This window comes from Anopheles moucheti, chromosome X (genome assembly GCF_943734755.1).
Source record: "Anopheles moucheti chromosome X, idAnoMoucSN_F20_07, whole genome shotgun sequence".
NCBI lineage: Eukaryota > Metazoa > Arthropoda > Insecta > Diptera > Culicidae > Anopheles > Anopheles moucheti.
In genome coordinates, this window is record NC_069142.1 from 15552273 (window position 1) to 15564518 (window position 12246).

Genomic DNA, 12246 nt, shown 5'->3' on the forward strand with positions numbered 1-12246 from the left:
CTCTCTCTCTTTTGTCGATTGTTTTCTCAAGTCCTTCACTGTTACCCTTTTTCTCACATATAAATCCCATCATCAATTGTTTTATATATATACTTTCTGTTTTGCTTTATTTCGATTTCTTCGCTTACCGTCTAAGAAAAGAGAAACGTTCCCTTTATTAACTTTCGTATCATACTTAATAGATTTGTGGGTTGTATTCTTTTTAGTTTTTGTATATGTTATTTAGTATGCTTTTGCTCCCTACTCCGTTCCTTTTACAATTTTATTTGCCATCATGCGGCCACCGATGTGCGAATTAAGATAACACCAGCGAAAGGGTTGGGTGCCAAGGAAAAGAAGAAAAGGAGAGGCATAGATTGAAAAGCTTTATAACGCATTTTCCTTGTTTTTTTATTTCAAAAAGTACATACCTTTTCGTCATCCAATTACAGATGTTAGTTTTTTTAAGTTCAAAATATAGATAAAGAAAAAGTTGTCTGTATGCGTACGTGCGGCTTCGCGTAAATATTTCAACAGCTGCACCTTTACTTCTGTCATTTGAATCCAAACATTTTTAACGAAGTCAATGGATTTCCTTACGTCCACTTTTCAACCCAACAAAAATTATTTGCATTTCTTCTTCTGCGCGTGTCTTCTAGAACCCATTGATCTCGTTTCCTGCCTGGCGACCGCTTCTTCTCTGGATCTATGCTGTTCGCTTAATCTTTCTCCATTGACAAAATCAAATATACAAAATACTACGAACAAAAAAGGAAATGAAATCTCAAAATGATGAACACACCGAGAGGTGTACAGTGGAAACCTTTTCTCGCGGTTGTTTATGTAAGTTTTGGCGCCGACTAGGGCCAATCGCGTTAGCGTGTACTTCGTAACCAAATTTCGTCTTAAAAACAATTATGGCGTTTCACAAAACAAGAATGGATTAATTATTAGTGATACCGGTACGAAAAGTAACACGACCATTGGGAAGGCTCCATTACCCTTACGCAACTGAACTGTGTTTAAAGAATGTGTTGGTTAGACGATGCGTGTCTAAAGAGGAGCCTTTAAAGTCTTATGATGCTATCCATATACCATATCAATATGCGATGTTTTTGCTTGCCACCTTGCTATCCCTAACTGACTGACTGTTAAAGGAACACGCGTGAATATTTTTCTACAAGGTAAAGAAAAGTCGAAAAAATAAGATATTATGCTACCCTTGTCGAAGAAGATCTCTCTTCCATCCCTCTCTCTTTCATTCTCTTTCTCTTTGTTTATCTATTTTGTGTGTATCGTGTTACACATTCTAAACGCAAAACGTACTCATAACGATTAAATGCAAATGAATTTTACAAAACTGTTGCCTTTCACACACGTTCCCCTAAGCGTTATATGCGTGTGGCAAGTATAGGAAATAGGATGGCGCTAATGGGACGGTTCCAGGACTTTGCCAGGAGGTGGCAAAAGACTGGGACCAGAAGGTAAGCATCGTGGAAGCTGGGTTTCCTCATGGTGTGTTTGTGTTGTTCATCCAGTTCATTTGCTGCATTACATTAAGTTGCTTTGCGTTTTATTTTGAAGCTTACAATCATAATGCCGCGCCCGATTTTGCCTTTTTGTTTCTTCCTTTTTCTAATTTCCAAAACCGTTCCGGTTGCATCATTTAAGGCGCTCTCTCCCTGACATGTTTTGTTCCTCTCTTTTTTTTTCGCAAACGAGATAAGAAAAAGGATATCATCGCACGGACAAAGATCAGGTCAAGAGACAGTGTGTGGTAGCGCTAGAGACACAAAAAGGGACAATTAGCAACTTGTTGATTGCTTCATTATTCCCTGCACTGGGGATGGAAAATCAATGTCTTCCGTGCTAATCGTACATGTTCATACCCTTCACATTGCTCGTTGCAGTCATCTATTTTAATTAAAGTTTAATGGCGGGCCTGCTAAGTCGCAACCTAATCCTGCGCACCTGATCTTTCCCTCGCGCAAAACGGCCTAGCGTAAATATGTTGCAGTATATACCAGTAAGTTTGTTTGTTTGTGATTAAATTCATTGTTAAGGTTTATTAATTGAGCCCTGATGTTGTTTTTCGTTAGAAGGTACATTTTACCACAAAAAAAAATTTTACCACAATGAATGAAAATGAATAAAATAGGAAATTGTTGCGCTCCTACGGAGAAACACATTTCACGCGACAAAAATGAATGATTAGTGAACGAATTGTTCTCCCCTTGTTCCTCGCTTTTTATGCGACATTTTCCTTCTTCAGCCTTTTCGCGCGTGCCCAAAAAACCTCTAGTAATAGTTCTCTCATCCTCAAAAAAAACTCACTCTTGCTTTCTCAACCTCCTCGTTCTCCCCCTCGCCAACAGATTTTTCGTGCATCACCGCGTTCCTTTACGTTGCTTTAATCCGTCAATTCAACCATTTCCGTGTGATCCGCGGTGGGGAGTAGTGGTGGATGGTGCCTGAGTGTGTTGGCTAATTAGAGCGAGAGAGATGGATGGAAACATTTTACAAATCACGGTGGAAATTGATCTGTTTGATCATGCCACCATCACCCTCGGACACAAAACGTTTGCGTCCCCTGGAATGGAAAAGGATTGAGAAAAAATTGATCAGTCGACGACCTTTGCATTATGCATTGTAAAGTAACAAATGTAACGAAACAAAGTTTAAATTAAAACTACGCCTCTACGATAAAACATGCAATATAATATTATTATTTAATATTTTATTAGATTACCCATCCCATTAATGGAATAGGAACTTTAGTGTGTATTGGTTGGGGGCAAGCACTAGAGGAGAGCAAATGCTCTTGCTTTTATATCATTACATCGTGCACCTTCGACACCCCAAAAACATCAATATCACAAACAAACCGGTTTCATTCTCATGTCCGATGCAAAATTCAAACATAATAGAGGATAACGAAGCATCAAGTGCATAAAACAACGCAACAACAACACGATTTACCGCTTTTTTAAACATTTCCAGCGAACCAATTAAGCAAATGGCGATTTCTGGAGCTCAACAGTCAACCTAGCGTGTTGTTATGTTTCACGCAAATGCTTCATAACAAAAACCATGTGAGTGTGTGTGTGCAAACACCCTTTTACCGGTATACAATTATTTGTTTGTTTTCCTTGCTCGCCATGTAATTCCGTAACTGCGGATGAATAACGGAGGGTTAAAGGAGCTAATATTTCCAAGGACAGGCTGACCTTGAAAACAACGCAGCATTAGGCGCGCGCAACCGAGAAAATACGCCTCGCCTTTTAAGGGGTGGCCCGCTCGCTAGGGCACATTGTAATAGTGTGTTTTTAGTAAACGGAGCTTTTTCTTTTGTTGACTGTTGCATTTAAATTTAAATCTGTATATAAATATATATTGACACACTTGTATATTGATGTTTATTTATCAAAACTGAAACGAGAGCAAAAAGTTATGCCATTATTTTAGGCAAGTAACATGACACAGGATATACCATTTTGCCATCCCTTCGTTTTGAAACTTTAACAAAGAGTAAACTATTGTTTATGTTGTTAACACTGGTGGCATGTTTTTACACACGTACGCATTTTGTTTTCGTTGCAGCATGGTCAAGTGAAGACTATAGATTAATATCAATAACAACACAAATACTTCGTAACTGCGGGTTCAAAATACCGGGGAAACAAATAGAAGCGAGACTGCGCAGATCACTGTATACGGCGAACGTTAAACTCGCGTCCAACCGAAACCAATACTAGGCCAAAAAAGAGCCGGCTTACAAACACAATTCACCACCAACCCCGAGCGATATGTTTTATACATTGTTGAACAAGGGTAAGAGCTATTATGTAAAGAAAATAGAAGGTGAATTATGTGTTTATCTCTTCAATGGGAATCTCTTATAATATTATACAATAAGAACTTTTTGCAGCAGGTTATGTTTATGCGTTCGATACAAACTATTAAGCTAAATCGTAAACACTAGCATTTACACAAAACACATCCCCCTACCGCAGGATAGGTAAACATGGAACTATATGTATGTGTGGAAAGCATATTGTCGATGAGAGAGCTAGGCAAAATGTTGTTTTGATTTTGCGCCGTGTTTCAAATACTCTTGTTCGCTCAAGTCCATATGCTTTGACTGGGTGGGCAACAAAATAATGTTATCAATAACAAATTGATAACAAGACAGTGTTATTGAAACCATTTTCTTCTAGGTTGAGTAATATCTTCACAGTGGCAAAGATGTCAAAGACAAAATTTTCAGGAGTGCCCGAAAGTATTTTGTCCACATTCAATATAGTACAAAACGTTCTCTTTCAAGAGTATTAAATCCCATGTTCAATAAGGCATCGATGACACACAATTAACACGTTCGCAAAAATCCCAAACATCAGTACACAAATATCGCATATTGTAAGCTACATTATTCGTAGGACACAATTATCGAAGAAAAAGTTGCAGGATATATAAACTTTAACTATGAAAGATAAATTCAATACTGGCTAATTGTCTAAATTGTCGACGGAAGAATGTGCCTTGGATAATCCAATCATCATTCCAAAACCATGATTTAATAATTAACTGACCAGAGAACGAAATTTCAGACTTGTTGCAACACAAGATCGTTTAATAAAGGTTTTAGAATGCAGAAAATCACTTGAAAAACTTTACCGATTGCTAACTTTGGTGAAAGTTAACTTTTATAATACATTGTCACACACAACGCACCTGAAATTTAGTTATACTTCATTGGCTGTCATATTCCCTATCTTCATTTTAGTTTTCATTCTCCACCCGGTAGTTTTGCTTTGCTTGGTTTGCGGACTGAATTCAAGGCCAACCCGACGAAAACAAAAAGGCCATCAATAATAACAGAATTGCGACGCAGTACAACATTTGAGAAAAAGTGCTATGTTTTTCTTCTCGCCCCCCGTGCTATGTTATTAAGGTTGGGTGGGTTGATGCGATAAAACTTCCGGTGGTAACCTTGTACGGCGACCAAAACAAAAACATAGCAAGCACCTGGGGGTCGTGCATACAGAGGAAACGGGATAGCAGAGACGGTAGGAGGGAAAAAGAACATTGAGGTCGAAAATTATAACCGGTACATTTGCGGCCAAACCCCACGCGGGGCCCGACAACCGAAACTCTCCAGCTCGCACCATCGAATAATACACGTGGCACACGTGTGTACGTGTGTTTTGTGGGTTACCGAAAGGCGACAGTGCGCCGTGGTGTTTGTGTGTGCATGATGAAGTTCAAATTGCGACGCAAAAGACAAATCTCCCGCAAAGGCACATAAAACCAGCATCGCGAACACTTTTTCCAAGCGCCAGTTGGACCCGTGAGCGTGTGTGTGAGCAAGAAACCGCGCACGCATAGAACAGAGAGAGAGAGAGCGAATTATATATAAAAGAAGGCCTGTTACATCATGGTGAATGTGTGTATACCAATACATGCGCAACAATTTCGAATCCCTTGGCGGTTTTGTATCCGGCGGCGGCGAAGGTTAAACAAATTTGCTTTCGATTTCGTTTTCTAGGCGCAATCTATCGCTGTAATCTACCCATCTTCGTCATTCTCATTTTTCGAGCAACGAACAGCAGCAAACAACATATCTTTGCTCTTTGTCTTCCTCCACACAACATAGAAATGAAGGTATGTTGAAATGAACGGAAAGTTTCGGAACATGCGTTGACGAAACCAGACCGTGTATTTCGGAGAGAAACATGGAAAACGGCACGTAGGCCATCACAAGTGCGTTGGTGGTGAGCAGAATGGGTTTAAGAGGCGGTTTTGTCACTTACCGGGTGGGAATATCTTTGATGAGTGCTTCGCTGAGGAACGAACCAGCCCGCTGGCAGTGCTGCATGAAGCGATCCAGGATCGAGTAAGCGAGTGGGATATCGAGAACGATGTCAGTCATGTCCTCGTAGACACGCCGGAACCCTTGCTCCATCTGCTCCGGCGTCACGATACAGGTACTGTCGAGTGTACGGAACAGTTCGCAAATGGCCACCTCAGAGGACTCGTTGAACGCTTCCAGTGTCATTATGATTGCCTGTAAGACGGAGAGAGGACCAACAGAGAAGATAAATTAGACCACGATACTAGTATACACACGCACACCCTCTACGCATTAATACCTCGTAAATCAGTTCATGGTGAAAATGCGGCACCTCCAGCTCCTTGATGGAGCGCTGGGCTTCGCTGAGATCGCGTGAACACAGGTACTCCTGCAACAGATACGACATCTGCTGGGTGATGGTTTGCACCGGACGTAGGGCGCCACCGACACCCCAGACGTTGTCCAGCTGACCCCAACCGTCGTGCATCGAAAGCAATGTGGTTGCGCGCACCAGCGCCGACTGCGCATGTTGCTCCAAATCCTCCCGATCCGACTGGTAAGCGTATTTCGGTGGAATGCAATCGTCGGCGACCGCACGCGCAATAAAGTTGCCCAGCAGATGAGGCGCATCCGGTGTGTCCAGCATAATATCGGTTATGTTTGCCAGCAACAAATCGAACCCTTTTGTATGGAGCGCGGTTTGGAAGACAACAAATATCATAATCGATTAGAAGAAACAATTTATACTATGATGCAAGAGAGCTTACCGGCACAGATGTCATCACGTGTCACGATGCGCCCGTACAAATCGGAAATCAGCACCGACGTTAGCTCACGCTGCGACTGCTTGTGTTCGAACGCGACGGCAACAACGGTTTTTGTCACCAACGGCTTCATGCCCGGCTGCAGCAGATCGTCCAACGCGTCCGCCACCTCGTGTGTGTCACCGTGCTCGAAGTACTCGAGTATGATCGCTTCCAACTTCTTCACGACCTCTGCCTCGGTCAGCTGCGGCACAATCTCCTTCAGCTCCACGTTGTGTGTGCTGTTGTACGCGTCAATGTCAAAATTCGGATCATTCGGATCCTCGTCCAGCTCATCGTATACTTCCGAGCCCGGTTTACCCCACACACCCTTCCGGCCGGCGCCACCCTTCTTCGGTAGACCCCGCCCGTAACCGTTCCGAGACCGGCGACTATTCTTCCACTTCCGATGCGGTGACACAAAATTCGGCGTACCGGCCACTCCCAGCACACCGTCCTTGCTATTCGAGCGCGACATCTTACGCACGCGCTTCTTCAGCTTATCGTCGAGCAAGCCGATCGGTTTCTTCATCAATTCCGTCCCATCAGTGCCCTTGCTTGAACCTTCACCGCTGTTCGGGGAACCAGGACCGCTACCGTCACCGCCTGGTACGGTACCGTTGCGCCCATGTTGATCGGCAGCACCATTTTGCTTGTCGTTATCCATAAACAGTACACTCTCGCTAGCGAGATCCATCCTGCGGCGCACACGGTGGCGTAAAATGGAGTATACCAAAAAAATAAAAAAACACAAATAGAACACCAAAATCACAATAACCGTCAATCAAAACAACAACAACATTCGCGTACTTACCTTTTACCTTTTTACCGCACGAGCTCTTCGCAATTAGTTCGCCAGGCACAACGCCTTTGCCTTGGTTGTACCTTTTGCCGTTTTGTTTTTCAACCACAAAATGTCTGCGCTCGCTGATTGAGAGAGGTTTGGTGTGTGCGTTTTAGTAATAAAATGCTCTGGTTGATACGAAGGGAACAAATGGAACGAGAGCGGGCGACGGTGTGTACTTCTTCTTCTCGCCGTGGCTCGGATGAAGTTTTTTTATGTTCGCTGCGTCTGTTGATCGTGTTGTGATATGCGAGAGACCGGGGAAGCAAAACAAAATTTTGCTGCTCTTTCCAACGATTCCGATGGTACGAAGAAAACGAAACTCGACACAGCAAATGCAAGAACTCCAAGAGCAAGTCTCTCTGAGTGTGAAGAACCGGATGGAGCCGGTACTACACCACCACCATCTACGCACACCTTCGCTCTTTTTTGCTAGTGTGGAGCAAACTTCCAACTGCGTAGTACAAGTCCCAATGGGCGAAAAAACCAACACTCGCGCACGTGGAAAACGTTCGTTCCAAACTTTCGCGCTTCGCAAGACCGTACTATTCGGAACGGAAATCGTGGTTACTGACTTATTAGGACAAATAACTTAACGGATGGAATTCTGTTTGTCTTGGATTCCGCACACACACGTACCCACTCGTGATCAGGACCGGACAGCCCTTGGAGTGGTGTGTGAAGGTACTTTGTAACAATTCTGAATACTTCTTCTTTCCGTTAAGGACTAATCTATAACAAAGGACAAAACTTCTATTCTTCACTGCACTGAATGTTACAGAAAGGTTCCCGAAACTATTGCCTCTACACCACGTTTTTCTTTTGTCTTGCACAAAAGCAACACTCAAGAAGCCGGCTTTAACACAACTTTTTCAACGAACTACACCACAACCCGGCCTATGCACGCATATGTGTGTGTACGTGTGGTTTAACACCGACGAAAACGCAATTCACAGACTTCTTTCTGCTCAAATGTACTTATTTTCAATGATGCACTCTAGTTTCACAAACGTTTAACGCTTTACTTTGTCAACTAATGGTCAGAAATACTAGTTTCCGTGTCATGAATAAGCACGCAACGCACTGATAGGTAAACCTTCACCGATGGCTACTGTTTTACGAATGAGTTGAAAGATGCGTGGTGAATTCGGTATCCGCTCCGGTGTGCCTGAGCGTATAAACATGTGTGAGTGTGGCACTCGTTGCTGTACTACTACATACGCAGCGTTTACAGGATAAACAACACAGTTGTGGGAATATTATTTCTTGCATCGTAAAATAAAAGGGTACGTACAATGGGTATTGGTCTATATGTCTGTCCTGAAATTATAGACAATTCTTCATTTTTATAAAATAACATTTTTTATTAAATAATGTACAATAATTTCACTAGGGTTCTCACTTTTATCATTAGTATTCATTGTAACAAGCGTTTGTCTGAGTTTAATAATGTAAAATTTAAAAGAAAAATGAATAAGTTTAATTAGAACAACTTTCTTATAACTACATGCATTAGAATAATTCAACGAATCGAAAAAAAAAAACATTTATTTTAATATGAACAACCCTGGGATAGAGCATTCGGGCGGTAATAAAATGTGTAGCATGATTGATCTATTCATCTAAACGACGACTTAAAACTTTTCGAGAAAGCTCTAGCCACCGGGAAATTTCCAGAATGTTCGGGAAGCAAACTTTTTACCTCTAAGCATAAAAAACACACACATAAGAAATATGATATGTAGCATTCGAATCTATTTTTAGAATGGTAAGAATCATTTGAGATACATTTTTACCGGTTTTATCGAGACACGACATTTATCGATGTTTATTCAACTGTATGCTAAAATGTTATTAAACGAGATAGAAAAGAATCTGCAGAGATAGAATAATGGCAAATCTAAAAACAATGATTGATAGAACAAGGACTGCGCAATAATAGAAAATGCACTGATCAAAAAACCAAGCAAAGTAGACATTCTATAGCGAGAGACTTCGTAATGGTCAAGGAATACGCCGGTGTGCTCCGCTTTTGATGAGACTAAAATAACACACTCATGGTATGAGAGTGGAACACATGTGGTCAATGTTTGACTGTCCCTACTAAGGGACAGAATGCGAGAATGTCTGCAACTTTAGTGAGATGTTTCATTCTACTTGACGACAGTTATGCATCAGCCCACAAGATTACTGGTCTGGAACATAAAGAACTAGATCAGGAAGATATTGAAAATGCTCATGTCCGAAAGCTGTGGGTTAACCGAAATGAAAGATTATCAGGGGGGAGGGCATTCTTCCGGATCGCGTACTATACCCTGCCCTGATGACGCCATCCCTAATCCCTAATCCCATTTAACACTGCCCACGTAAGCACCCTTTCCCCAGTACGCCAAAGGGTGAAAACGGTCAGCCATAACCGACCTGAGAATCGATCGAGTCGTCCGTGAAGCGAGAACCATTCCACTCCTCTGTAGACGTTAAATGCGGAAGTTCTGCTCCACAAGAAGCCACGCACCGTAGGGGAATTTAGAACGATACGGACAAAAAGAGAAAGGATGAGAGGTGTGAAATCGTGCCCTGTTTTTTGTTATTGTGAGGTACCTATAGGATGGCAAATTGATGTACAGCCCGGCGTCGCCGAAAGCGATTGCCGAAAGCCGCAACGTTTGTCGCAATGACGGTGTGATTGATAAGATAAACCGATCCAGAATACCCTGATACTGATCGAGGCAATGCGAGGGTGTCGTCCGTCACAACGTAAGAGAGGAGAGAGACAGAGAGAAAGGGGTAGAATGGGCGACGAACCCACCCCAGTTGGAGGCAATGAGTTAGTGGCGATAGCTGTACCATAAGTCCGTTGATATGGTTCGTTGCAGTCAACGGTCAGTAGTTGCTGCAGTGTCATTGAGTCTGGTACGGTCAGCTTATCCATTCAGTAAACGTGAAATCCATAGAGTGTCCACAATCAATCGGATTACAGATGGAAACCACCACCACTCAATCAGATGGGTTTAGGGCAGAGATACCCGATCCGGAACTGGCAGTAGTGCAAATTCGGTCTCTAGATGAGCCTCAATCACCGAGCATCCAGTCCGAAGAATCCGGATGCCGCAAGTCGTCACTGTACGTGTACGGGGACGGCCAGTTCAGTATTACGCTCAAACACTACGACAGTATCGTAAGCGAGGTGAAATGTCCGGGATGTGCGGAACCTATGGACGGACCCATCACAATGTGCGGGACCGGTCACAGTATCTGCGCTATCTGTCGTGTTAAGCGGGGCATATGTCCACTGTGTGGAGACCGTGTTACCGAGCTGCGTAACTACACGCTGGAAGCGATCGTGTCCAAAGTACAGTTCCCGTGCAAGAACGCCACCAAGGGCTGTGCAGTACGCCTTCCGCTGCAGCTATTGCGCTGGCACAAAGAACGATGCGGGTACAAGCTGATCGAGTGCTTCATGGGTAAGGTTTGGGGATCTTGCGGATGGCATGGCTGCGAGCGAGACTGGATGAATCATTGCCTAGAGGCACACGCCGACCATGTGTACCAGGAACCGATTGTGGAGCTACTCTGGGAATTCGGGGCAGAAGCTAACCAGCGCGCCTCGGAATTGCAGCTGGTAGTTGCTTACCACGTACTGTGTGCGTACGGTGAAGCATTTAACCTATATCAAGTGTACGATCAGGACAGTCGAACCGTACTGTGGACAGTAATTTGTGCTACCAAGGAATCGAAGGTTAGCGTTCGATTCGCGTTTGAGTTGGAGCTATATTCGCCCGTGGACAGCTGGAAGCTTATGGTACAGCGCTTCCCATGTCATTCGGAGCTTGATCCCGACTTTCTGAAAGATGGTCACTGTGCCAAGATTCCACTCGCTGATGCGCTACGCTTCATGACGGACGAAAAGGTACGACTTACGAATTCCAGATTTGAATGTCCATTGCCCCTGAGCTTCTGTTTCATTAATCAACTCGCAGGTTTTGCACTACCGAGTGCGAGTCCTTGAGGTAGGTCCTTCACGCAGCCAAAGCTTAATGAAGTTGAGCACCGCGTCGTCTTCACATCTACCAACCAACTACTGCTGCAAACACATCGAAAATGTTAACCTCAAGGCAGTCCCCGAAGGTAACATCATCTGTAGAAAGCAGCCATCTTTCAACACCGATCCGACTACACCTCAGGATGATGATGAAGTGTTTCTACCCTACGCGGATGCTGATGAAGAGCCGATCGACGGTACGCCCGGTAGAGCAGTTCGGCCACACTGCGAACACAACTCGCCTGTCCGATCGTCCAGCCTGAGGTTGGCTACTTCAGTGCCAATGTTGGCCCAAGCAGCCCTGTCAGATGCTAGCGAACCGCGGCAGGAAGTTGAGTTGCAACCAATCCAGCAGCTAGTACGAGTGAAGGTTGCCGAACGGGAGCAGGCCGTGAAGATGCATGCCCAGTACGCGATGCGGAAAACTTCGTCCAAGACAAACGGCAGTGTAGAACGAGGTTCTAGCGAGAGCCTCGCCTTGAAACCTTTAAAGGGCACGGGATTATCAAAATTTTACAACGTCACTGTTTACAAGGCAGCAAAATTTCTAGACAAGAAAGGCATCAAGTGAGCTGCCAGATACAACGGTGTTGCTTATTCTGCCTATCGGTTTTCACTGTTGCTTTCTTACGGAGTAACTGCTGTAACAAACCGCGTTAGCTAGTTTCTATGGTGAAGAAGTAAGATAACAATCAACCAATAAAGCTGTAGATGAAGCTAAAGTTCA

The 12246-nt window shown here is 43.6% G+C and overlaps 2 protein-coding genes across 2 annotated transcripts; one reads left to right on the forward strand and one right to left on the reverse strand.

Moving 5' to 3' along the window:
* Nucleotides 1-1535: 1535 nt before the first annotated feature.
* LOC128306666 (programmed cell death protein 4) lies at nt 1536-8502 on the reverse strand. Its single transcript, XM_053044245.1, has 5 exons — nt 7448-8502; nt 6598-7331; nt 6129-6511; nt 5790-6043; nt 1536-2569 (listed from the first exon to the last, which is right to left on the reverse strand). The coding sequence occupies exons 2-5, from the start codon at nt 7328-7330 to the stop codon at nt 2497-2499; spliced, it is 1443 nt and encodes a 480-aa protein (XP_052900205.1). The 5' UTR covers nt 7331; nt 7448-8502; the 3' UTR covers nt 1536-2496.
* Nucleotides 8503-10457: 1955 nt separating this feature from the next.
* LOC128307304 (uncharacterized) lies at nt 10458-12090 on the forward strand. Its single transcript, XM_053045068.1, has 2 exons — nt 10458-11387; nt 11458-12090. The coding sequence occupies exons 1-2, from the start codon at nt 10458-10460 to the stop codon at nt 12088-12090; spliced, it is 1563 nt and encodes a 520-aa protein (XP_052901028.1).
* The last annotated feature ends 156 nt before the right edge of the window (nt 12091-12246 follow it).

Bases quoted from the DNA above. Each gene is read 5' to 3' on its own strand.
- LOC128306666 (XM_053044245.1), bottom strand. From the start codon at position 7,330: ATGGATCTCGCTAGCGAGAGTGTACTGTTTATGGATAACGACAAGCAA. The intron at 6,512-6,597 runs GTAAGCTCTCTT...TCCATACAAAAG, and splicing joins ACGTGATGACATCTGTGCCG to GGTTCGATTTGTTGCTGGCA. The intron at 6,044-6,128 runs GTATTAATGCGT...TCCGTCTTACAG, and splicing joins ACCATGAACTGATTTACGAG to GCAATCATAATGACACTGGA.
- LOC128307304 (XM_053045068.1), top strand. From the start codon at position 10,458: ATGGAAACCACCACCACTCAATCAGATGGGTTTAGGGCAGAGATACCC. The intron at 11,388-11,457 runs GTACGACTTACG...ATCAACTCGCAG, and splicing joins GCTTCATGACGGACGAAAAG to GTTTTGCACTACCGAGTGCG.